Genomic DNA, 26,895 nt, shown 5'->3' on the forward strand with positions numbered 1-26,895 from the left:
CTTTATGCTTTGTTCCCTTTAATGCAAGCAAAAATTATCCAGTTCAAAATAAATCGGCCAAAAAGGTGAATATTAGTTCACAAACCAAGAAATTTTAGATCTAATGAGCAGCAGTTGCATCCAGTGAATCAAATGGTGCCATCAGACTTTGTTCTTCTTGGGATGCTTCTACATCCCTGCAAGATGGCTGCCATTTTGCCAAAGGTAAGGAAAAGTGTCTTTGCCCACAGGTATAGCAAAAGCAACATGGGGAGAAGTTGCTTCATTCCATGTCGCATGTGAGTCTCTGAACAAGTGTTTGGTCCTTGGGAAGTAGAACACTGTCATTGGCCAAGCCTAAGTCATAAGTCTACTTATCTTTAGATCCCTGCACAAAGAGAAGAGGCAGCCCACCCAGACCGTGTGAACTGTATTTCTTCAGGATGCTGGGTAGGCAGAAAATGGCAAGTGTCTCCTCTAATTTTTTTTTTTTTTACAAGTACAAATTTCTTAGGGTGACTAGTGGTCTAAAGAAAATGACAATGTCCTCAAGGATTGCATTTTATTCAGTGGCTTGTCTGTTTGCTAACTATCCTTTTTTCACACAACCATTAATCAGGGTTCTGTCTCTCGGCAATCATACACATACTGATACATCTATGAGATCACTGGGAAGAAAAATTATGCCACTGAAAATATGTACCTTTGTACTGTACCAGCATAGTATAGTGGCTGGTGCTCCACAAGTGTCATGAACGTCTAGTATTCCCATGTGGCTTGTACTTTCATGTTGTCACCAAGTGTACCTGCCACCTATGTTGAAAATGGTCCTACTAGTTTTGTTTACCAAATCTATTATTTCCTTAAAGGTTGAGCTAGAGGGAAATGAATTTAAAAAGCAAGAAGGTAGAAAATTTAGATTGGAAGCTAGCTTTCTCCTTCCCACCCACATACACTGTCTCATACTACTGTTACAGGTTGAAATTCATCTAGCATTTACTGTTGGGTGCCAGACTGTAAGTACACTTGTATTGGTTTATTTCACTCTTGCAGCAATACCATAAGGAGATATTGTTTTCTATTTTTTAAAAAATGCAGTAAACACATCCAGGAAGTGGCAGTCTCACCTCTAGCCAAGTTCCTAGAGCTGAAATTGTTTTGGATCTTAGGTTCTATCAGGCTTATTAGATTCTTCTTTAAGATGGAAACTCCCATCAAATCAAATCCCATTAAATCTGTTTCATGCTTACTGTAAGATTGGTGCACTCAAAAGAAACAAGTCTATCTTATATTACCAGACCTCTGGAAGTGGGAAGTTTAGAGTTGTGGTACAAAGGTGTAGGACTTTAGATTTCTGTATCATTTTGTAAATAGAGGTGGCAAACTCAGATTGCTCTTTTCCTTTCAGCTGTTTCTTTTCAAACCTTGTCCCTCCCTGCTCCTGTCCTTGATAAGAAAAAGGATACAAAAGAGAAAAAAATAAGATATCTTCCTATCTTCTCTTCCCCAGCTCCCTTTTTTGCTTTTGAGCAGACTTGGATGGAAGATTCATGGGATTTTCTTATTCGTGGGAACCTCAAAGGTTGTAAATTTGACAGTACAAACATTCTAAGATTTAGGTCACTGAAATAATAAGACCCTTCTTCTTCATTACCTGTATGACCTCAGGTAAGAATTAATTATTCCCTCAAGATATTTTGGTTTGCTCTCTAGAAACCAGAAGTCTCTGCTTTTTTAAACCAGATGTTCCTTACTATACACAAAAGGAAATTTAACTTACAAGTCATCTTCTGTTAGTTTTTGAAAACACAAATGCCAAGAGAAATAGCATGCAGGGATATACTAACAAATTAATGTGGGGTTAAAGCCATGTTATGTTTCTCAAAAGTATCCAAACATTCTGACTCTTGATTTAAAAAGTGTACATTTAGAACAGATGTTGGGATCCGTGCAAGTACCTAAAATCTTCTGTTTTATTTGTAATGGAATGGCTCCACGGTAACTAAGAGGCTATTAATAACTTTTTTTGAAGTCATTTGCTAGAAGTTAGCTTCTCTCGGAATGCTAGAATTTGGAGGTGAGGCCTGTGAGAAGTAAGTAGATATGGGTGTGGAGCCCTCATGAATGGAATTAGTAAGCTTACAAGAGACACGGGAGAGATACTTGCTTTCTCTGCCATGTGGAGATACAGCAAGAAACCATCCATCTGCAAACCCCAAAGAAGAAGGAGTTGTTATCCTGGAATCTCACCAGGAACTGAATGAGCTGGCACCTTGATATTGAACTTCTTAGCCTCCAGAGTTGGAGAAACCTATTTCTATTGTCTAAGTCACCCAGTGTACAATATTTTGTTATTGTAAACAAATCTATGATACACCAAGAAGCAGGTGCTGTTATACCAAATATATAAAAATTTAGAAGTATCTTTGAAGTTAAGTAATGGGTAGAGACTGGAAGAGTTTCAAGATGCATGATAGGAAAAACTGCTAATACTGTTTAGGAATTGACACAGGTGATTTGGGTGAGGGCTAACAGAAAATAGAAGAAATCTGGAAAGAAAGTGCAATCTTGGAGAATACATAAATTATCATGAAGAGAAAACTGACAGAAATAAGAATAGTAAATGCCATTTTGGATGAGGTGGTAGATGGTAATGAGGAACATGTTATTGCAAACTGGAAGAAATGGAATCTTTGTTGTAAAGTGGCAAGTAACTTGGCTGGATTGTGTCCATGTTCTAGTGTTTTGTGAAAGGTGAGACTTGTGGGCAATGAACTGGATATTTAGCTGAGGAGCTCTCTAAGCAAACTGTTGAAGTGATTTGGTTTTCCTTCTACTGCCTGAATTAAAATATGAAACTAATGCATTGAGGACAGAATTATTAACCAAAAAGAAGCATTTAAAGATTTTGAAAATTCTGAGCCCATTCATATTACAAAAAATAAGAAAATATGTTCTAAAGAGAACACTGAGGGTGTGATAGGAGACCATTCAATAGAGTTTAGTGTGGGTGTGAACTGCAGACGTAATCAGTTACCAGCACTGATAGTTTAGTGTGGGTGTGAACTGCAGACGTAATCAGTTACCAGCACTGATAGTTTGAACTGAAGGGAATGGAGATGAGACAAAGGGAAGGTTGGTTTTGGATGACTTGGATTTTACAGGAGACCATAGAGTTCATCAGCTGTGAATGTAGACCAGGGAAGAAGGACCCTAAAGGTGATTCATCTGCCAGGTGCCACAAGACTGAGACCATCCAAAGCTGTGAGGACCCGGCCTTCCCCAACAGAGATGGATAAGACGTCTCCCCAGTGGGTCCTGAAGGCAGAGCAGGAAGTCAAAGATCACTCCTGAGCCCTCAGATCTCAGAGTTTGTCTTGCTAGGGTTCGAACCTACTGGGGACCTGTTGCCCCTTTCTTCCCACCCGAGTCTCCCTTTGGAAATGGGAATGTCTGTACAGCGCCCATCCGACCATTACATTTTGGTAGCATGTAATTTATTTGAAAAAAAAAGTTTGCCTATACCTGAGTCTCACTTTACTCTGATTTACATGATACTTAGATAAAACTTTAGACTTTGCAGGAATGAATTAGGTTTTAGGGGCTGTTGGGATAGAAGGAATGTATTTCACTTATAAGAAGGACATAAATTTTGTGAAGTCAGGTTCAAAATGCTATAGACTGAATCTGTGTTTCCCTAAAATTCCTGTATTAGGCCCTAACCCTCAATGCAACAATACCTGGATGTGGAGCCTTGGGGAAGCAGTTCTTTGATTAGGGTGGAACCCTCCCAAATAGGATTAATACCATTATAAGAGGAGTTGTGAGACAGTGGTCCGTCTTGTGTTAAAAAAAAAAAAAAAAAAGGCATCTGTCTATAAACCAAGAAGTCCTCACTAGGAACAGAAATCTTGGACTTCTAAAACTCCAGAACCATGAGAAAAACATTTATTTAAGCCATCCAGATTGAGGCTTTTGTTATCGAAGCCTGAGAAGGCTAACATAGGCCTTGGAACGATGTTTAATTTTCTATATGTAGCTAGTATTTATGGTGGGTACTGACATTTGGGGACAAAGACATTTGTCCATGAAGTACATTATTCTAGATGAGGACAGAGTGTATTTTATAGTGCTCTCCTCCTACAGATCTGCTGCTATTTGACAATCAGAAGTGAGAAGGAATACATGTGATTTAGGTTATCAAGTCTGGTTTCTCAATTTAACTGAACTTAATTCCATTGATTTCCCTTTTCTCATTAAACTTACAGTGAAACAATCAGACTTCACCCAATATAAATGTAACTTGTGTAAAAACCACAGTTTGGGGGAAACAGGGTATGCAGAGTACACATTTTGGAAATACAGTGAGTGATAAACAGACTGCTGTTGTGTGTAGAGTTGGGGATGTGTGATTATGTTATGTCATGGGTTTTTGTCAAGTACTGGGTATTTTCCACTAGAATACTTCCTGTGTTGTAGTTGCTGCAGCCAAGTCCACGAGCCTGTCTTTTCTCAGGTCACATTGGAATGCTGTACTTCATATTTTCTTCTTCTTAATGGAAAAGACTCTGAGGACGTCTCTTCTTTCTGAGTAAAGATGACTGTAGGTAAAATACATGCCTAAGGTGGAGAGGAAAGTGGCAAAAGTAAGTAAGGTTGATTAACCATTTCTCTGGAAAGAACCCTGACTTGATAACAGAGTGCTTCCTGAGTCCAGGGAGCCACTCATGAGGGAGACTTGGAGGAGGAACACGTAAGGACGTGTCCAGATTTTATGCAGAAAGGGAGTAAGTCAAACTCTTCCATCCTACTGTTTTATTTCAATACAGGGAGTATTTTTCCTTTTTGTGGGAGGTAGTTCTCTTTACTCTGAAGTTGTATCTTTGCCTTTTCTCTGTGATGTTCTTGTATCTGATCTCTATTGCCTTCCAGAGATGATCATTATTTTGAGAATTTGTGAAGGTTAGATCTGGGGAAATGTAAATTTAATAATGTAACTCTTTTCCCTAATTTCCTGGAAAACAATTAATTCAAAAAAATTTCAACTACTTTTTATTAATCCAGAGTATATTTTATTTACATAGCATAGCTTTACTCTTTAATCTCAAGTTTCCTGCAAATGTATTAGACTTTTAAAAAATTTTATTACTTGTATATATTAATGGGTTCAGTGATGTTTCCACACCATGCATACAGTGCACACTGATCATATCCAGCTACCCTTCTACCCATGACACGCTCTCCCCCATTGTCACCCTTCCCAGTCACTGATAATCACTATTCTATTTTCAGGTTGACTACATTTTGAGAGAAAACACAAATACTTGTCTGCCTATGGCTTATTTTGCTTAACATGTCCTCCAATTCCATCATTTTTTTCTGCAACTGTCAGAACTTCATTTTTCTTAGCTGAATAATATTCCTGTGTATATGTGTACTTTTTAATCTACTTATCTATGAATGCCCACCTAGGCTTATTTCATGTCTTTGCTATTATGAAAAGCACCACAATAAACATGGGCATGCAAGTATCTCTTTTGTATGCTAACTTCCTTTCAATATATACTGTTCTCCGTAGTCATTCCTAATAACAGCATATGAGAGTTTTTGTTTCCTTTACTTCCTCGCTAGCATGTGTTTGTTTTGTTTATAATTGTCATTCTAACTGGGGTGAGATGGTATTATGGTATTTCCCTGATGGATGGTGATATTGAGCATGATTTTTCATGTATTTCTTCTTTTGAGATGTTCAGATCATTTGCCATATTTAATTGATTTGCTTTTTACATTAAGATTTCTGAGTTCTTTATACATTCTGGATATTAAACCTCTGTCAGATGAATAGCTGGCAAATATTTTTTCCATTCTGTACATTGACTCTTCATGGTTGATTGCTGTGCTGCAGCTTTTGACTTGGATGTAATCCCATGTGTCAATATCTGCTTTTCTTTCGAATCTTATCCAGAAAATCATTATCTGTACCAATAGCTTGAAGTGGCTCCCTGGTTTTCTAAGTGGAAGTTTCAGAGTTTCAAGTCTTACACTAAGGTCTTTAATTCATTTTAAGTCAATTTTTGTGCAGGGTGAAAGATAGAGATTAAATTTCAATCTTCTGTATGTGTATATCCAGTTTTCCCAGCACCATTTGTTGAAGAGGTTGTACTTCCTCCAATATGTTTTTAGCACCTTTGTTAAGATTCCATGGGCTGTAAATGTGTAGGTTTATTTCTGTGTTCTCTGTTCCATTGGTATATGTTTTCATGCCAAACCCATGCTATTTTTGTTACTGTGGTTGAACAGTGTGTCTTGAAATCAGATATTATGAAGTCTGCATCACAGGGTCTTTTGTACTTTCATTTAAATTTTAAGATCTTTTTCTATGAAGAATGTCATTGGTGTTTTGATGGGGACTGCAGTGAATCTGTAGACTGGTTTGGTAGTATGGCCATTTTCACAACATTAATTCTAATCCATGAACATGGGAAGTCTTGCCAACCTTAGCATCTTTAATTTCTTATATCAGTGTTTTGTGATTCTCATTGTAGAGGTCTTTCACTTCTTTAGTTTATTCCCAGGTAATTTTTATAGCTATTGCAAATGGGATTTTTAGTGATTTTTTTTTTTTTAGAAAACTCATTGGTGTATAGAAAAGCTATTGATTTTTATATGTATCCCACTCGATAAATTCACTCATGAGTTCTAATAGTCTTTTGGTGGAGTCTTTAGGATTTTCTATGTATAGAATCATATCAATTGCAGATGAATAATTTGATTTTCTCCTTTCCTATTTGTGTGACTTATTTTTTTTCCCTTACTTAATTCCTCTGGCTAAACCTTCTTGTATTATTTTGAATAAAATCAGAGTTGCCACCCTCATCTTGTTCCTGATCTTAGAGTAAATGCTTTTGGTTTTCCCCCATTTAGTATGGATGTTGGCTACGGGTTTATCACATATAGCCTTTGCTATGTTGAGGTATGATTCTTCCTATACCTAATTTGTTCAGGGCATTTATCATGAAGGGATATAGGATTTTATCAGATACCTTTTTTAAAAAAAACTTTTTTTAGTTGTTGATTGACCTTTATTTATTTACTTATATGTGGTGCTGAGAATCAAACCCAGTGCCTCACACATGCTAGGCAAGCACTCTACCAACTGAGCCACAACCCCACCCCACAAGATACCTTTTCAACATCTACTGAGATGATATTTTATCCCTCCTTCTGTTTGTAACATTATACATATTGATTTATGCATATTGAATCATACTTGCATCCCTGGAATGAAACAACTTGATCATCATGCATGTTTTTTTAATATTTATTTTTTAGTTTTAGGTGGACACAATATCTTTATTTTATATTTATGTAGTGCTGAGGATCAAACCCAGTGCCCCATGCATGCTAGGTGAGCACTTTACCTCTGAGCCACACACAGCCCCATCATGCATGTTTTTGATGTACTGAATTTGGTTGCTAGTCTTTTTTTTTTTTTGCATCTATGTTCATCAGAGATGTTGGTCTGTAGGTTTGTTAATGTTTGTCAGGTTTTGGTAACAGGGTAATGCTAGCCTCATAAAATGTGTTTGGAAAGGCTTCCTCCTTTTATGGAATAGTTTAAAGAGTTTGGTAAAATTCAGCAGTGAGACCATCTGGTCCTCAGGGGGAGACTTTTTATTACATATTAGATCTCATTATTTATTGATCTATTCATGTTTTTTATTCTCTTGGTTCAGTTTGGCAGGTCATGTGTATCCCCAAATATGTCCATTTCTTCCAGATTTTCCAATTTGTTAGCATATAGTTTTTCAAAATAATTTCCAGTGGTCTGCTGTAATTCTGTGGTAGCAGTTGTAATGTCTCCTTTTTCATCTTGATGGTTATCTGGATCCTCTTTTTCTTGGTAAGTGCAGCTAAAAGGCTGTCCTGTTCGCTTAGCTCTGTGTACATTATAATTATACATAATTTGTTCAACCTCCTTAGTACCTCTTTTCCCTCTGCTCCTTCCTCCCTGATCTACTTGCTCTACTGATCTCCATTCTATTATTTTAATTAGTGCATCATCATTACATGTAAATGGGGCTCACTGTGGTATATAACTACATAGGCATAGGTAGATTTTCTTCCCTCATACTTCCTCATGCCCTCCCCTTTCTCTAGACTATAGGTCTCTTCTGTTTTCATGAGATCCCCATTTTTATTCCTTTCTCCTTTTCTATCTTCCACCTGAGAGACAATATTTGACCCTTTACTTTCTGGATATGGCTTATTTCACTGTTCTCCAGTTCCATCCATTTACCAGCAAATGGCATGATTTCATTTTTCTTTATGGCTCAATAAAACTCCATTGTGTATATATGCAACACATTTTCTTTATCCATTTATCTGTTGATGGGCACCTGGGTTGGTTCTATTACTAGTCTATTATGACTACCTCAGCTACACTAAAAATTGGTATGCATGTCTCACTATAATATGCTGATTTTAGTTCCTGTGGATAAATACTAAGGATAGCTGTGTCATATGGTGGGTCCATTTCTAGTGTTTTGAGGACTCTTCATACTGCTTTCCAAAGTGGTTGTATTAATTTGCAGTTCCACCAACAATGTGCAAGTGTATCTTTTCCTCAATACGCTCCCCGGTATTTGTTATTTGTATTCTGCTTCAGCCTCCCAAGTACCTGGAATTATAGGCATGTGCCATTCTAAGTGGGGTGAGATAAAAATCTGTGTAGTTTTGATTTGCATTTCCTGAATTTCTATTTGATACATATCTTTTGACAAATGACATTTGCCCTTTTATTGATTCAGTTTATTTTTGGTGTTTTTAGTTCTTTATACATTCTGGATATTAATCCCCTGTTGGAATAGTAACTGACAAAGATTTTCTCCCATCCTGTAGTCTCTTCTTCTCTTGTTTTCTTTGATGTGCAGAAGTACTTAAATTTGATGCCATTCCACATACTGATTCTCAGTTTTATTTCTCGAGATTTAGGAGTCCTAAGGAAGTTAGTGCCTGCAAAGGTTGTTTAGCTTTTAAAGAACCAACTCTTTATTTCACTGGCTTTTTGTGTTGTTTTTTTTAGTCTTTCATTTCTGCTGAGCTATATTATTTCTTCCTTCTACTATTTCACAGTTTGGATTTTTTTTTCTAAATCCTTGAGGTACATCATTAGGTTACTTAAAGTCTTTTTAAATACAAGAAATCATTGCTATAAATTTCCCTCATAATACCACTTTTGCTGCCTCCCACAAGGTTTGGTATATTTTGTTTCATAAATGTTTTTAAAACTTCCCTTCTGACTTCCAGTGACTCACTTATTCTAAAGTGTGTTATTCAGTTTTCACATATTTTTAGAATTTCTATAGCTATTCTTATTTTAATTCCATTGTAATCAGAAAAGATACAAGATACAATGAAATCATATTAAGACTTGTTGTGGCCTAATGTATGGTCTAGAGAGTTATGTACTGATTTAAAAAACATGTATTCTGAAGCTGTTGGATGGACTGTTCTGTAAATGTCTGTTAAGTCCACTTGATATTTAGTATGGTTTAACTTTGATGTTTTATTGTTTTCTTTTTGTCTAGATGAGTTGTCCACTGAAGAAAGTAGGATATGGAATTCCCCTGCTGTTATCACACTGCAGCCTATCCCCCCAATTTAGGGCTAATAGTGTTCATTTTATAAAATTGGATGCTCCAATATTAGATACTGATAGATTTCCAAACACCTTAATGAAATGATACCTCCTTGATCATTACAAGGAGTGATGTTATTTCTCAGTTTTTGATAAAGTCTATTTTGTCAAATGCAAGTATAGCTATTCTTACGTTAGGATTTCATTTCAGGATATTTTCCATCTCTTGTGTATCATTACTGGTAAAAATTTTTTAGTATAAGAGAGAGAACCCAAGGGTGCTTTAGCACTGAGCTACATCCCCGGCACTTTTAATTTTGAGACACAGTCTTACCAAGTTGCTGAAGCTGGCCTCAAACTTGTGATCCTCCTGCTTCAGCCTCCCAAGCAGCTAGAATTATAGGCATGTGCCACCATTTCTTTCCAATTTGTATTTTTTAATTGGAGAATTTAATCTATTTACATTTTTTTTACATTTAAGTTTATTATTCAGGCATACATACTTATGCCTTTTTTGTTAATTATCTTCTAGTTGTCTTGAATATTCCTTTTTCTTCCTCTTATTCATCTTTGTGGTTGGATGGCTTATTGTAATAATAATGTTTGAATCTTTTCCATTTCTCGTGTGTATCTTCTGCTCTAGTGGAACTTACAGTTTTACATGCAGTCATTGTGGTAGTTTTCTTTCTTTCACTTCTGGATATAGGACTCTCTTAAGCATCTTTTGTAAGGCTTATCTTGTTATCCTGAATCCTTGAAAGGTCTTTATTTCTCAAAGATACCCTTGCAGGTAATAGTAATCTTGGTAGCAGTTATTGTTTCAGGTGACTTGAAATATATCATTACATTTCCTCCTGGCCTGCAGGATTTCTTTTGAGAAATCTTCTGTTAGTCTTAAATATTACTTGGTACTTTCTCAGAGATTTTAAAATACTTTGTTCCTGTACTTTTGACTATTTGATTATAATGTGTCATGGTAAAGGTATTTCCTGGTCATGTCTACTGGGAGTTCTATATGTGTCCCATATATGGATGTCCATGTCTTTCCCCAAATTAGGGATGTTTTCTGTATCTTTAACCTTTAGCTCCTCACCTTTGGATATTCCAAAATGAATATTTGTTCATTTAATGTCACCCACAAGAACTTGAAAGCATTCAAATTTGTTTTTTTTTTCTTGTTTGAATGGGATATTTCAAAAGACCTGTCTTCAAGCTCAGATTCTTTCTTCTACTTGATATAGTCTGTTAGGCCTTTGACATTTTCCTGTGCTTTATTGAGTTCTTCATTTGCAAGATTTGTTTGGTTCTTTTTCAACTCTTTTTGCTGGGTTTCTCATTCACATCCTGCATAATCTTCCTAATTTCATTAACTGTTTATAGTCTTAGATCTCAGAGATTTTAAAAAATCATTCCCTTGAATTATTTGTCAAGTATTTCATTCATTTTGAGTTCTTGGAATCTATTAATAGAGTTATGATCTTTGGGGGATACACGATTGCATTGTATTTTCATATTTCTAAATTGAGATTTGGACATTTGGTAGATCAGATATCTCTACCACATTTATGGAATGGCTGTTAGTAAGTAACCTTCTCTTAAAGAAAGATGTCTAGGGATGTCAGTTTGTTATTCAATGTTGAATTTATTTCCAGCTAGGCACCATGTTGTCTCCCTGTAGCTTCTTTGTCTGTGATTAGTGAATTTGGGCACAGTGTATACCATGTTTGTGTCAGAGGGGCTCATGATCTCTGTGGGCTATGCAGGGACACTCTAGTGGTAGTTCAGGCAGATGTAGCATAGGTAGCACATAAATGTATGGCTTCTCTTGCAATGGAAGTGGTAGCCCCTATCAGGTAATAAGGGTTTCTTCAGGTACTGGTGACTTCGTTATTTGCAAAGGTCTTTGGCACTGTCTGTTCCCATAATGATATGGGCTTAAAGCACTTATCCTATAGCCAGACAATGGTGTAGGCTCAGGTCCCGCATGGGAGAGGCAGTGGAAGGAACCACAGCATCCCTGTGACACTCACACCCAACCTGACAGCAGTGTGTGATCAAACAATGTGTAAGAAGGCCTAGTGGTGGGAATCCCATTTGTGTGATGGCAGCAGGTATTCCTTTCTGCCTCTGCTGTGGGGCACTCCTTCACGAGAGAGAGGGAAATGGCCTGGCTTTTTTTTTTTTTTTAACCACCAATTCTTTTAGCCATAGTGGCTGCTAGTAAGTTTGCATGAATAAGATGTGTTTGGACCTGGGCAAAATTCCTCTCAAAGCCTCCTTTGGTCATGAGTGCCTCCTGGCAGGGGTGGAGCCACAACCAAATCTGTGGCATTGCTTAAAGTCACTCTAGCACACCTGTGAGAGCATGGCAGCAGTAAAACCACAGAATTCTTTCCTTACCCTCTTAGTGGCAGGCACATATACACAGAGCTTGGGGGAGGGGAGGGTTGGTGGGAACCACATGGGTGATTGCCTTTAGTCCTGGCACCTAGTGCAAATCTGCATGCAACTGGTCACATCCCTGATCTCAGAGGGCAAGCTCTGCAATCTCCCCTTTCTTGAGGATAGTTTCCTCTCCATTCCCTTCCTTATCATAATACCTGTCCTTACTGTTCAGGGCACCCAGTGGGTTTGATTCAGAAACACTCTACTGGGTCAAGTTTAATTCACAAGACAAGTTTGGTTCAGGTACCCACTGAACCAGTGCAGTGGAATTTCAATCGCATCCCAGAGATGGGAATATTCCAGGGGCTTCTGACCCTTGCAACATCCCAAATTCACACAGTAGGTTCCTTTTCAAGGTGTCTCCCCACTGAAACCTTAGGTGCCATAGCCGGAAGATATGAAATCCTTTTCTAAAGCAAAGCTATTGTGCAGATTTCAGATTGTTCATCTAATTAGGCTACAAGCCTGTGAGGGTTGTGAAACTCTCCAATAGCTAGAATTGCCAACATCCACACTGATAGTTTGCTAAGACTCTATTTCTCATTTACCCCTGCAGAGGGAAGACACTCCATTTCCTGGCTACCGCTCCCATCTGCATATTTTGTTTCTTACTATGCTTTTGTTGGATCTCTGAACCTACATGTTCAGATTCTCTTGCAGTTGCTCCCATGATCATTTCCTCCACATGCAGCTATATACCCGTTGCTTTGGTTTTTCTTTGTGGAGGAGCAGCCATCTTAAAATCCCGCCCAACTGTGTTTGTTCCATAAATTTTTCTCAAGTCTTTATCACCAACTCCTGTTTTCTTGCTAGCATATGAGGCCAAACAGGAAACAAGATAGACTTAAGTGGAAAAATCAGGAAGTGCCTGCTTATTTTGATATTTGTAGCTATCTGTGCCTATGGTCAAAACTTATATGTTTCATAGATAATAATTATGTTTTCTGCTAGCAAAACTGTTCTTGATTATATAGTGAAACATGTATATATTTGATCTCATGGTGCCCTGAAGAAAGCATTATAACTTCCAAGTGCTTTAATAACATGATCTAGTTCATTGTATTGGGCTTCTCCTTTGGTCTTTTCTGTTTTTACTAACTTGTCTATTAAGGTAGATGGTAGTGTAAACCAAAAAAACACAAGAATAATTCATAAAGCAAAACAAACAGCACTTACCTATAAAGAGCATCATGAGATACAGCCTTAGCACATATGGGAAATAGATGGAGAAGTCAAAAGGCAGCTTGGTGGAGTAAGTGCCAAATGATTCAAAATAAGGCAGCGACTGATAGATGGCAAATGCTGTTTAAAGAAAAAGGACATCATAAGATTCTCCTCTTCAACATGTTCCAGGTTGTGTATGTATGTCTCCCTAGTTGAACAAGTTTTTGAATCTGACAGTTTTCTGATGTTTGCCGAATCCTCTAGCTGACATTGTAGTATGGTATTGAAATTTCTGCTGAATAATCAAGTGAACAAAGCTGTTACATCAGTGTGACTTTCTGAATTTTTGTCCAGGATATACTCTATTATGCTCACATGGAAAAAATTATAGGCATTTTTAAAAGGGTAATTCAAAATACTTCTGTGCCCCTTACCACAAATAGGGGTAATAATCAAATGAACTTGGGAGACGCTACATACTTTTTTCTCCTGGAATGGTCCAACACACAATTAGCACAATAAAGGTCCTGAGAAATTTTGCAGTGAAGAGACTAATATCACCCATTTTCTCAGACTATCTCCTCCTCTCTCACACAGCCCTAGTAGTACTTAATAAAACTTCTAGGGAACTCATACCTGAAATGCTGGCCTAAATTATTTTGAAGGAGGAGGCTGGTGTCAAAAAGATGGAGACTTCATGAAACTGTATCCCATGTGTAGATTTTTAATAAAATATATAATTTTTTCCATGAAATAAAACACTACCAGTGATGTGAGATGTTATCACTAGGGAAAGGATGAAAGGTACAGGGGAATTAGACACTAGTTCTGCAATTTCTTATGAGTCCAACCTTATTTTAACATAAGAAAAGTCAAATGGATCTGCAATGGACACCAAACATGCCACCCAAGACTAACACGATTGCCCCTCAGTCTCTAGTATTTCATCATAGAACCAGTTGATCTGGTTATTTATATGAATTATGTTTTTCTTATATTTACCAGATGTAAGAACTATGTTATTTAAATGAGTTATTAACCTATTAAAAGTTATCAAAAGTTAAAGTTTTCTTAACTACATATTCTTATCCTAAGAGATATTTGAACTATATAGAAACAAAATCAGTCACCCATATTCCCTACCCAGGATTCATAACTGTTGACAGTTTTGTCATGAATGCTTCTAGATTTTTTTCTGTGTATACTTCGTAAGAATCAGTTTACGAATTTAATAAAAGAATATGGGTTGTATGACAGCCATGTCTGTCTTAGAAAGAGAAGAGAATTAACAATAGAATACATTTAGTCATCACTAGTTTTAAGAAGAAATTAATCATATTTCTACTTTATTCCCTAATTTAAAATTTTTATTTTGGGTTTTATTAATTTTAATTAAAAGTTATAACTGTATACACTTGTGAGACAGGGTATATGTCTTGATATATGTATAAAATGTGGACTGATGAAACAAGCTAATTAACATACTCATCACCTCATTTATTTTTGGTGGCAAGACATTAGAAATTTACTTTCAACTATTTTAAAATAAATTATTACTAGCTACAGCCACCTTGCTGTGAAGCAGCTCTCAAAAATTTATTCATCCTAATTTAAGCTTTCCATGCTTTGACCAACACTCAGCCCATCATTCCTTTGTATATTCTTTATAATGTTTTTGTGATATAACAAAGGAATGTACTTAATGTTTAAATGAGTGAGAGATTTCATTCTTAAAGAAAGGGCAGTTTTATGGATTTTCAGGAAGATTATTCCCTAGACTCTTTTGACATAGTCTATTCCGAAATTTAATAAATCTTCCTTTTGAAAACAAAGCAAATTTAAAAGTTATATCTAATTTGATTTACTGTAACTTTAGCTCCTTTTCTCTGGTCAACAGTAGATAGAAAACATATGGCTTTATTTTACATGCTGGTCTTTATGTACTTTATGATTATTGGCAACATCACCATCGTTTTATGGTGAATCTGTTCCTTTATGATTTCCCTTAGTTACCTCAACATGCATTCTTATTTTATGCCTTCAGTTTTCAAAAACTTTAGTCGTCTTTTAGAAAGCTCCCTAGCAGTCTGCCAAATCCATTACAGAAGTAAGTGTGTATACTCCAAATATCTTTAAGTTCTTTGCAAGTTGGTGATTTTTATTAAGTTTGAGGTTTATATTTTGGTTACGTAATTAACCTGCTTGGTATTGGAGCTAACGATTCATTCTGTGTTTACTGAGCTAGTGCATAAGAGAAAGGAGAAAAGCAAAGAAACAGACACACCCTATGCCTTCATGGAGCTCAAATGTAGTTAGGGAACTGGATATTATTCAAAGAATCATACAAATGTCTAGTTAAAGCTGATAGGCCCTATAAAAAAAAATTCATGAAACCATAGTAGGAAGAATTTACGTAGTTGAGAAGTTTGTGAAGGCTTCTCTCAGAAAGCAACTATTCATCTTGTAAAGGTAAAATTTCTAAGCTGACTCTAAGCTGCAAGAGTCTGAGTTAAAGTGTAAAAGAGTGGGCATTGTAAAGTTTCTAAATTGAAAGGCTTGGGCTAAAAAAAATAATAATAGACCAGGTATTGTTAAATTCCTCTGCTACCCCAGGAACCTGTAATCTCTGTAGCTGTTAGGACAATACCTGAACTGCCCAGTAAATATTTCCATTGATTCCCTGGTTGTTTATTAGCTAAGGGCTCCAAATAGGTCAGTACATAAGCATCTAGGCCCCAAAACCAATCAGTTTAAATGTGTACCCCGCTCAGGATCAGGAATGACCAATCACCCCTGCCCAGAATCATGTATGATTTGTTCTGATGTATGCAAAGCCCCCCGCCCTCTCCAAAAAGTGTACTTAAGCTCTGCTTGACCACTGCTCTGGGCTCTGGGCTGCTCTCCCTTCCTGAGTGGGCCTTGAGCCCCAGCATGCTGGTTCAATAAAACTTCCCCCTGCAATTGCGTGAAGCTGGTCTCTTGTGTGGTCTCTCCCTCCGACGCTCCGCCGGACCCTTACAATCTCAAGGTAGAGGCAACTTGCAGGCAGAGGGAGAGAGGCATGGGAGATGGCAAGTGAGAAGAGTTTACCTAGAGTGAACAGAATTCCTATGCATGAAAAGTAAAAGCTGTAGATCATTGAGTCTCTAAGTGCTAAACCCCTCTTTGAGAGGCTAAATGAGTTTCACAAAATTCATGTAGTGAGTTAATGAAGTTAAGGGCCTGGACTCAGATGTCCTTGTTACTTGTCCAGAGCTGCTTCCCTTTCCAACTTTTCTTTATGAAGCAAGGAAATATGCCAGGAGAGAGACACCGAGTACGGTAAGCACGAGCACAAATAATTTAATCATCAAAATTTTAGTGAATGATTACAACTAGATGTTTTTGTCAGTCCACAATACCTCATCACTCTTTCTTACCTTCAGCAAGAACACACAGAGGATAGATTGGCATCCACAGTGTTTGACTGAGCCATGTCAAGACGGAATAGTATGTTCCTATGACTGATAACATGCTGTAAGTGTACCTGCAAGGAGACAAGGAGCTCATAAGTATCCTTTTCGGCTTGTGTCTGGGAAATAAAAGAAAATAACTTACGATATAATTAGATACAGGGATAAAACTAAAAGTATATTACTTACATACCTATTTTCTATGATTTAAAAAATAGGGCAGGTGGGGACTGTGTCACTCTAGCTTATCTCATGGGGTAGATTGTAGATAATTATAGAATTGAACAGAGTAAGAATGTAATAGTAATCTCTTGGAGTGTAACAAACTCCTTGGTTAGAGACTTCAATTTCATTAAAAAGCCCAGCCCCATTTGATGCAGCCAGCAGCTAGGTTTAAAAAAACCAAAACAAAAACTTTGGGGGATGAATTAAAATGACTTCCCAGATTCTTATTTGGCGTGTAGTTGTGGATCTTATGTGATCAATTAATTAAAGAACTGGCCTTGAGAGCTGGTTTGGGATGTAGTAAATAGCTTTAAACCTACCAGCGTGAAGTAATAGAAAGTTTTCTACATATTTTTATATACCTGAGTAGGCCAGTGGTTCCTAGGCTTAAGCATACAATGAGAATCAACAGATAGCTTGTTAAAGCACACATGGCTGGGTCCTTCCGCCACAATTTGATTCAGCGGGACTGAAGTAGAGCCTGAGAAATTTGTGTTACAAGTTCCAGGTAAGACTGATGCCACCTGTCCAGGGATCACACTTTGAGAACAACTAGAAGAGGCAATAAAAATACATGACAAAATCCCCCAAAGCTTGAAAACACAAACAGAAAAAAGTAAGTTTTTCACTCCAGTTTTTAGAAACAATGACCAAAACCAGTTTCTTATGTAACCTTTCAGAAATGTTTTTGCATATGCTCTGTGTATGTAATGTATGCCCATGGTTTAAGCCCTTACTAACATAGCATGTTATCAAAGTTTTTAATCTTTACAACATTCAGTGAAAAATTGGACCTTTTCACCCCCCTCTTATTAGAAAAAAAGAGGAATGGGTAAGCATCTCACACATTTAAAAGTCATGTTGGAGGAAGTTCGATTTATTTCCTCTTTTGGTGCTTGTAGGTTTGGTGCCATATTTGATAATACATTGTCAAATCTGAAGTTATATTTTCTTTTAAGGCTTTTATATTTTTAGCTCTTACTTGTGAAGTAAGGTTCCAACTTCATTCTTTTGCATGTGGATATCAGTTGTCCTAGTACATTTGTTAAGACTATTCTTTCCCCCCATTGAATGGCTTTGGCATCTTTGTCAAAAATTAACAAAAAATATGGTAGCGTACCTCTGCACTATTAGTTGTATTCCATGACTGATCCATATGCTAGTACTACACTCATAATAATTATTGCTTTTTGGTAAGATCTGAAATTGGAAGTGTGAATCCTCTAATTGTTCTTTTCTTTTCTTTTCTTTTTTTTTTTTGGCAAGCGGGTTACTGGAGATTGAACTCAGTGGCAAAATTGACCACTGAGCCACATCCCCAGCCCTATTTTGTATTTTTTTAATTTAAAGATAGGGTCTCACTGAGTTGCTTAGCGTCCCACTGTTGCTGAGGATGGCATTACAGGCGTGTACCACCACTTCCAGCCCCCCAACTGTGCTTTTTTAAGATTGTTTTGGCTGTTCTGAGTTCCTTCACTGTCCATGCAAATCTTAGATTCTTTGCAGAAATTGAGAAGCTTACCTTATCTGGCTGTGTCACTGTAGCATGCTGATTTTAAGTCCTTTGGGTATAGACTGAGGAGTGGGATAACTGGGTCAAATGGTGATTCCAGTCCAAGTTTTCTAAGGAATCTCCGTACTACTTTCCATACTGTTTGCACCAGTTTGCAGTACCATCAGCAATGTATGAGTGAACCTTTTTCCCCACATCCTCACCAACATTTATCATTACTTTGATAATTTCTGTTCTGACTAGAGTGAGATGGAATCTCAGTATACTTTTAATTTGCATTTTTCTAATTGTTAGAGATGTTGAAAATGTTTTCATATTTTTTGACCATTCATATTTTTTCTTCTGTGAAGTCCCTGTTCAGTTCCTTTGCCCATTTATTGACTGGGTTATTTGTTTGTTTGTTTGTTTTTTTGGTGTTAAGTTTTTTGAGTTCTTTGCATATCTTGAAGATTAATGCTCTGAGGTTCAGGTGGTAAAGATTTTCTCCCATTCTGGAGACTGTCTGTCCACATTCTTGGTTGTTTCCCTTTGCTGCAAAGAAGCTTTTTAGTTTGATACCATCCCATTTATTGATTCATGATTTTACTTCTTGGACTTAAAATCAGCATACTACAGTGACACAGCCACATCAATGTTTATAGCAACTCAGTTCACAATAGCCAAGCTATGGAACTAGCCTTAGGTGCCTTTCAATAGATGAATGGATAAAGAAAATGTGAAATATATACACAAGGGAATATTACTCAGCCACAAAGAAAAATGAAATTATGGCATTGCTGGTAAATGGATGAAACTGGAGACTATCATGCTAAGTGAAATAAGCCAATCCCAAGAAAACCAAAGGCTGAAATGTTCTCTGATATGTGGTACTAATAAAAGTAGATGGGAAGGGGAAGAATAGAAATTCATTGGATTAGACAAAGGGGAATAAAGGAAAGGGAGGGAGGATGGGAATAGGAAAGACAGAAGAATGAATCGAACTTAACTTTTCTATACTCCTATATGAATACACAACCAGTGTAATTCCACGTCATGTACAACCACAAGAATGTGATCCTAATTAGAATAAGTTATACACATACTGACATGTATAATATGTCAAAATACACTTTACTATCATGTATATTTTAAAAGAATAAATTTAAAAAGATTTCAATGATGAAAAAAAAAGCTATCTTGGCTTCTCATGGATTGCATTGAATCTACAGATCAATTTGAGAGTATTTCCATCTCAGTGAAATTATACCTTCAACGTGGGATGTCTATTTAATAAGATCTTTCATTTTTTAAAAAAAAAGATCTATAATTTTTATTGTATAAGTTCCTAATATCTTTTAAGATTTTGATTCCTAAGTACTACTCTTTTTGAAGTTGTTATAGTTTTCTAGATTTCATTTTAGGAAATGAAAATAGTTCATTGCAAATGTATAGAAATGCAAGCTTTTTTAATTAATCTTATGCTATCTTACTAAATTAGTGGATCCCTTATGATTTATGTATATAAGATCACATAATCTGCCAATGGAGATGGTTTTACTTCTTTCTTCTCAATCTGATGACTTTTTATTTGATTTTCTTAATTGCCATTTCTAGAATTTCCAGTACAGTGATGAGTAGAAGTGGCAAGAGTGGACATTCTTCTCTTGTTTCTGAGGAGTGACTGCTAATGGATATGGGAGAATGTTCTTAGATTAAATAGTGGTAATGGTTGCGCATCTCTTTGATTATACTAAACTCCACAAATTTTAAATTTTAAAAAAATGTGATATTCCTAAGACCATTTAACAAGTAAGTAGTAGGTATGGGTTTCATCCAGATATTGCTGACCTCTATATCCAAAATTTCCATGATAGTTTGTTATCACCATCAATGCAAAGTTGGTCTCTGTTGGGTCTATTAAGCTCATTGAGACTGAACCAACACTGAAGTTTGCTCGTAGTCTGCAAAACTATTTTAAAAATGATTAATAAATTACTATGTACAAAGAATTAGTTTAATTCAAAATATTTCATTCTCCTCTCTAGGACTCAACCCATTATTTAGATATATTTGAATCTACCCACGTTATTGGCAATATAATAAAAGCAGAATTTGTATAACCTCAGCTAAAAATCTCAGGCTATTCTGTGACCTGTTCACATCCAATTCTTTCAAGTAGGGGAGAAACTATTCATCTGAAAGCTGAAGTGGCAGTTAGAACACCTCCCCAAAGAGAGGTATGAGGGCTCACTGATAAAGGTGAGAGTCTTACACCAAAGAAAGGTCTGGGCACATCTCATTACAGTTTTAGAATTATGAGGAAACTGAAGACTAGATCAAGAATTCCCAGGGGTTCCATGAAAGGACTTCAGTTAGTCGTTTGAACCCACTGGAATTGCATACAAAACCTGATGTGGAGATGCATTTTTTCCCCTGAAAGGTGAGGTCCTAAGTTTAAAATATCTAAGTCCGCAGAAACCAACTTTGTAAATTCTGACAATGATATAAAAGTTCTGCTTTGCTTGTTAAAGTAACATGTAAGGAACGCCTTTCATTAGCAAACAGCTGTGAGGTTTATTTCAAGTTGGTGTTATGCCAAGCCTTGTGCTGGAATCCTGAATGCACTGATTTGCTCTTGTAATACCACGGTAGGTTTCCATTATCTTTGATATGCCCATTATGGAAAGCACTAAAAATACATTTCCATATCAAGATAAAATAATTTGAAAAGAGGTTATGCTTTTCTGTCTCATTCAGAGTAACCAAATGTAAGTAGCTATTACTAGTATTGAAAGCAATCTGGACTTGTTTTAAGAGATTATTTTGCTTTCTTACCTAGCCATATCCAACAGATTCCAAAAGATGAATAAAACACACACCACATATTTCTCCTGGATTTCCTCTTGACTGGTGATCACCACAAAAAGAATGACTATTCTCTCTGTGAGCTAACAAAGAAATGGCAAAGTCAAGAATTAGGATCATTTGTTAGGCCATATAAGTAATTTTCTACTTTTAAAATCCAGAGGGTTTTCTTTTTAAGTATGCTTTAACTGGAACTATGTATACCAAAATGTTAATAATGACTATTCCTTAGGGAGTTGTGTTATGGGTAAATTTCATTTCCTCCTGTTTGTTTTTCTGTATTTTCCAAAATTATATATAATGAATGAAAAGATAACATTTTATCAGGATATTTCTTTTTCTTTCCATATGCACACGTTTCTATTCACTTTGGCAATCTTTATTGAGTGTTCACTATGTATTAAATGCTGTAATGAAAATTGTGGTCCTTGCTCCAGAGAAGGGTAGTAGTGGAGGGAGAATGTGGAGCAATAACTGATGTGGAAATGTATGTGCTGTGGGTGGAGGTGGGGTGGCACAGGTGAGGGAGATGCTTGCTGCCTGGAGAAAGAACACAGACTTATGAAGACAGGCAACTATTCAACTGGATTTTAAAAAATGAATGAGTGTGTCAAGAAGACTGGATTTAAGAAAGGGCATCTTGGGCAAAGGGAACAGTCTGAGCAGATGTGTAGAAATGCAGGGTGTTTGGGGAGGAGTGAGAACCACTGAGAAATTGGAGTGGAGGGTGCAGAGAAGGGAAGAACAGGGAAGAATAAATTGAAAATGTGTTTAAGGTTGAGTTGTGAAGGGTTCTGAATGATAGGCTGAGAAATTTTAATTTCATCCAATAGAGAAGCCATTGTAGTTTTGGGGGAGGGAGGGAAGGGGAGTAATATAATCCTAACCTTCAAAAGCTAGTGGAAAATGAAAATTTAACACATTCTTGGAATACATACATATATTCCAACTCAGTAAGCATTTCCAAATCATTGAGAATTCACACATTTTTGGCTTACCTCCAGTTACCAGCCACAAAAAAAAAAAAATCTTTCTCCACCTAAATATTAAGTGCTTTCTTGTGTTTCATTAACATATCCTGTATAGTCTACATTTTTTGGCGCTTCATAGAACATTTTACTTTGCTCTTGATGGTCAAAAGAAAGTAGATTTGAGACTGAAGGAACATACTCATAGGAAAAGAAAACGTAAAAGGATCGATTTATGGTTTTCAATAGCTGCCTTTATTTTAAAAGCTGATTAAGGAGAAAATACTGGAACAATCTGGCCATTTGTCCAGGAAAACAATCTAGTGTAGAAAAACCCAAGATTTGCCAACAGTGGGTCACGTGATTAGAAGTCCACATGTATAAGCTATCTCAGCATGTGTGTGACCCCAGAGGTGAGTCAAAAGGGCCCTTGCTTAGCTAAGGGGAATTAAGACATGATTCAAACCTGAGTCAATCTGTGGTTACTATCTACATAGCAGTTTTTCTTTGGTCAGTGTTTATAATATAGTACCCTTGTTTCTTAATTATATAATGAATTCTACTGAGCTGCAAGTATAATTATGATCCAACCTTGCTGTCATTTGAGTACAAGCTGTAAGTACTGAGGCACAATCTTACATTTTATCAATGCCTGGTAATTAGGAAACCTTGCTTTTTGCTAAAAATCTCAGGGGAGACACACATGAACACATGCATACAACACAGATTTCTAATTACATGGCCAACTACTGAAAAAATGTAGATACCTCTTAATTAGATGATCTCTGGAGTCCCCTTCAGATAAAATATTCTGACACTAGCCCAGCCCCGCCTTTTTACGAATAAGGAATTTGGGAAACAAAGAATTTAACTGACATACCCAGGTCAGGTAACATGTATCTTAAATCTCCAGAGTTGTAAGCTGTCTGTGATGTCAAGCTGACCTTTAGGGGATAAGGACAGAGGGGAAAATCTCCTGAGAGAGACTGGACCTACAGGATGAGACTCACTCCATTGAAAATAGTCAAGTGAAGTTCTGTGGCATATTAGTGATGAAATCCCAGTTGCATAGAAATCAGCAATTGACATGCCCCCAAATCCAATCCACAACACATATACATATGTGTGGGTATGCAATCAAAATACTTCCTGCATATACAATATCAATTTGTGTGTGTGTGTGTGTGTGTGTGTGTGTGCGCGTGTGTGTGTGTGTGTGCGCGTGCGCGCAAGCACGCTGGGTATTGAACTCAGGGGTGTTTAACCACAGAATCACATATTTTAGCAATGTGAATGCAAATAAGCACCTGTTTCATAGCTAAAAAGAAAATTTTATTTTGAGACAGGGTCTCATTAAGTTGCTTAGGCTGGCCTTAAACTTGTGATCCTAATTGGCCACTCAATAACAATATAATATAATAGGCAGAGATGTTCTTAAGTTGATAAAAGTCAACATTTATGGGTTACTTTTTGCCAGGTTCCAAACAAACAGCATCTCAACCTCCATACTGACCATAAGAGGTGGCTACTATTACTGTTTTACAAAAGTCACTTTACTAAGTTAAAGTGACTTGCTTACAGGTCTGGCATCAAAATCTGGACAATGCAATTCTAAATCCCTGGTTGTGAAACTTTGATTCTCACCTTTGTTACTTGGTGAACTACTCCAGAACCTCACATCCAGCGGACAATCTACTCTCTAAAAGAAACTTTCCTTTGAAATTATACCTCAAGACAATAGACTCCTTGATTTCTTAAATCAACACCAAATCAATTTTGAGGAAAAGATTTTTTAAACTTATTTTCTTTGAGATTTACAATTTGGAGAACTAAGCACTATTTTATTTTTAATGAATCCTAGGACTATCTGATTATTACTAATGAATGGTCTTGTAATGTTGAGTATAACTCAAATGGAGAATAAAAGGTGTAGTAGTAGTAATCATAGTAGAAATCCTATCATTTATGCCACATTAAACCTGTTAATATTTATTCAAATGTATGGTAGCCACAAAATAAGAATACTTTGCATTTTTATGTTCTGTTTTGGAATCCTAAACTCCAGGTTAAAACAATAAATGAAGCTAAGTTCTTAGTTTATAAGTGGCAGGTAGCACTTTATAAGCTGAAGTGCTAAAGAGGCAAAATACTTCAAATGTAAGGAGATTTTCTGGAATCTTATAAATTAGTTTTAGTCTCTGACTTTTACTAAAATGACCCAAGCTTTCTATTCTGTGAACTTTTGGGAAACTTCAGAAATATCTTTATATATTAAAAAATCACCAACTAAAAAAAATAATAATTTAAATAATTCTCTATATATTTGTTCATTCATTCTTCCTCTAATAGATAATTATGGAGAGTACTGGTACTGTTCTGGGTACCAGAGGATATAACTGTAAATAAGACCAAATCCCTGCTCTTACAGTATTTGCATTCTACTTGGTAATATGTAAACAAATGTAGCTTAAACAAATTTTTCCTATAAGATACATAACCTTTGTGATCTTCAGTAATTGACTTTTGTGTTAAGTAATTTTAGAGATAATGCTTAGTGTCTATCACATAGGAATTAAAAATAGGAAAAAGTTGTTCTGAAGAGAATTAATGCATATAAAGAACTTAGAAAAGTGTTTGGTACATAGACCTAAATATCAGTTATGATTACATATAATTTAATGTAGTGATTAGTGTATTTAGAGGAAAACATTTTCTATATAGATAATCCAATCCAGAAACTTAAAAAGTCAATTTCAGCATTTATTAAATTACACTATAAATATAGGTTTGTACTTATCACACTAAGTAACTCCTTAGATCTAATGTACAAAACAGGAAAAATCTAAAATCTTACTTACAGAGTGAATTATATGTATAATTAATTTCCAGGAGGCTTCAAATTTTGGAGAATCTTACTGTTCAACACTGTCTTCAACAGTTTTATCTCTAACGATTATAAGCTTATTCTCAAAACTTGAGAGAAATCTATGTGATTTTATGAGAATTCAAAAGATTGGCCTAGCAATGCATATAAGCACTTGCTTCACAACTAAAAAGAAATTAAGAGTGAAACCTACCTAGTTGTTTTCTTAAAAGAGAGTAAGACACTCTCCTTGGGAATGTCTGCATATCTGTTCTGTTAACTTGGAAGGCTGCGGCAGGAGAATCTCAAGTTGAAGACCAGCTTTGGCAACTTAGTGAGACCCTGTCTCAAAATAGAGTGAAAAAGGCTGGCGATGTACCTCAGTGGTAAAGCACCCTTGGTTTTAATCATAGAACAGAGACAGGAAGAGGGTCTGTGACTGTGACATCTTTGGAGTGAGTTTTAGACAGCAAGCTTGTCCTTGTCAAATAGGAGTAGATATGGGCAAATATAGAAATGGTTCATACAGTTTGGTTTCAAATGAAATGTTTGTAGGCACAATAATTTAAGGGTAATAATTGCTAGTGTTTTGATTTACAAATTAAAGGAATTGTATAAAAATGTAAAATGAATACATATGCAACAGTGTTTAGGAAGGAAGGATGTGGAATTGATCCATTTTAATTCAGTTCTAAAGGAAGTATTTACATTTAAAGCATTTCTCAAAAAATAAAATATTACTCTTACATTACTTATATCTCACTCTTATTTCATACAAAGTATATCAGTCTAACATTATCATACAAAAGTTATTTTTTGGCTATTTCCTCCTCTTCTTGAGTTGAAACGCCCAAAAGTTGTATCAATAGACTTTCTCAGGCTTCTGCACAAATGGAGTATGAACACAGCCCTTAAAATATTTCAGACTTGGTAATACTCAAATTCTCTCTAAATTTGTTTTCCTTTTAATTAAATTTTCTTTTGTATTTTAAAACATTTTTATATAGTTTTAATTGGCATGTGCCTATTTCCATAAATAGAAGTTCTAAATAGCTATTCATGTTATGTGTTTGCCCTTTCCTCCTAAAGTATATTAAAAATAAAATATATATCTGTTAAATGCTTGTCTTATAAAAATCAATGGTGTTTTCCCCCATATTTTGCTTTAGCAATTATGAGATTTTTAAAATCATGTCTCTTCCCACAGTGCCAAAATAAAGATGTTAGTGTAAAACACACAGAACACAAACCTACCCCTATTTGTACACCACTAGTACTTGCTAAGGGATTCTAACTATTCAAAAAGCTTATCCATCCCTACTGCTAGTTGGGATTATTTATCTTGACATTTTGCAAGACCAGTCCCCCAAAAAAACTCAGCTGTGGCTTAGCAATCTCTTAAAGGTAATATTAAAATAACATCACAATTGTGTGAACGTGATTTAGGGCCTCCTTGAAAACATCTGGGAACCCTGCATTTTTAAGGTCTGCATGCAGTCAGCTATGATGATCGTACAAGTCACTTAGTTGCCCTCCTGCCTTCAGCTTCTCCATTTAAAATGGAAAAACAGGAAAACCAACAATGATTACACAACCTAAGAGTTTTGTTTCATTACTTTAAAGCAGAGGTCTCAGTCATCGCATAATGAGAGAATTCTATTTGTCTGCAGAACTCTCATAAAGGAATGGGGCAGAAAATGAAACTTTGCACAAGATGATGTGTTTTGAAGCTCTGTTAACACCATTTTCATTCTGAGAACCAGTGAATAAAAGAAATAGAGGGCAGTGGTGCACTCCCGTAA

General features: G+C 36.2%; 1 protein-coding gene across 1 annotated transcript in view; it reads right to left on the minus strand.

Moving 5' to 3' along the window:
• Positions 1-4,024: 4,024 nt before the first annotated feature.
• The window catches only part of Hacd4 (3-hydroxyacyl-CoA dehydratase 4), a 30,102-nt gene continuing 7,231 nt past the window's right edge, over positions 4,025-26,895 (minus strand). Inside the window, exons 4-7 of the mRNA XM_026397590.1 lie at positions 21,233-21,345; positions 16,648-16,754; positions 13,241-13,366; positions 4,025-4,599 (exon numbers count right to left, since the gene is read on the minus strand). Coding sequence (XP_026253375.1) covers positions 4,517-4,599; positions 13,241-13,366; positions 16,648-16,754; positions 21,233-21,345 — 429 coding nt within the window. The 3' untranslated portion in view covers positions 4,025-4,516. The remainder of the gene's footprint in view (positions 4,600-13,240; positions 13,367-16,647; positions 16,755-21,232; positions 21,346-26,895) is intronic.

Source organism: Urocitellus parryii, chromosome 4 (assembly GCF_045843805.1).
Source record: "Urocitellus parryii isolate mUroPar1 chromosome 4, mUroPar1.hap1, whole genome shotgun sequence".
Taxonomy (NCBI): domain Eukaryota; kingdom Metazoa; phylum Chordata; class Mammalia; order Rodentia; family Sciuridae; genus Urocitellus; species Urocitellus parryii.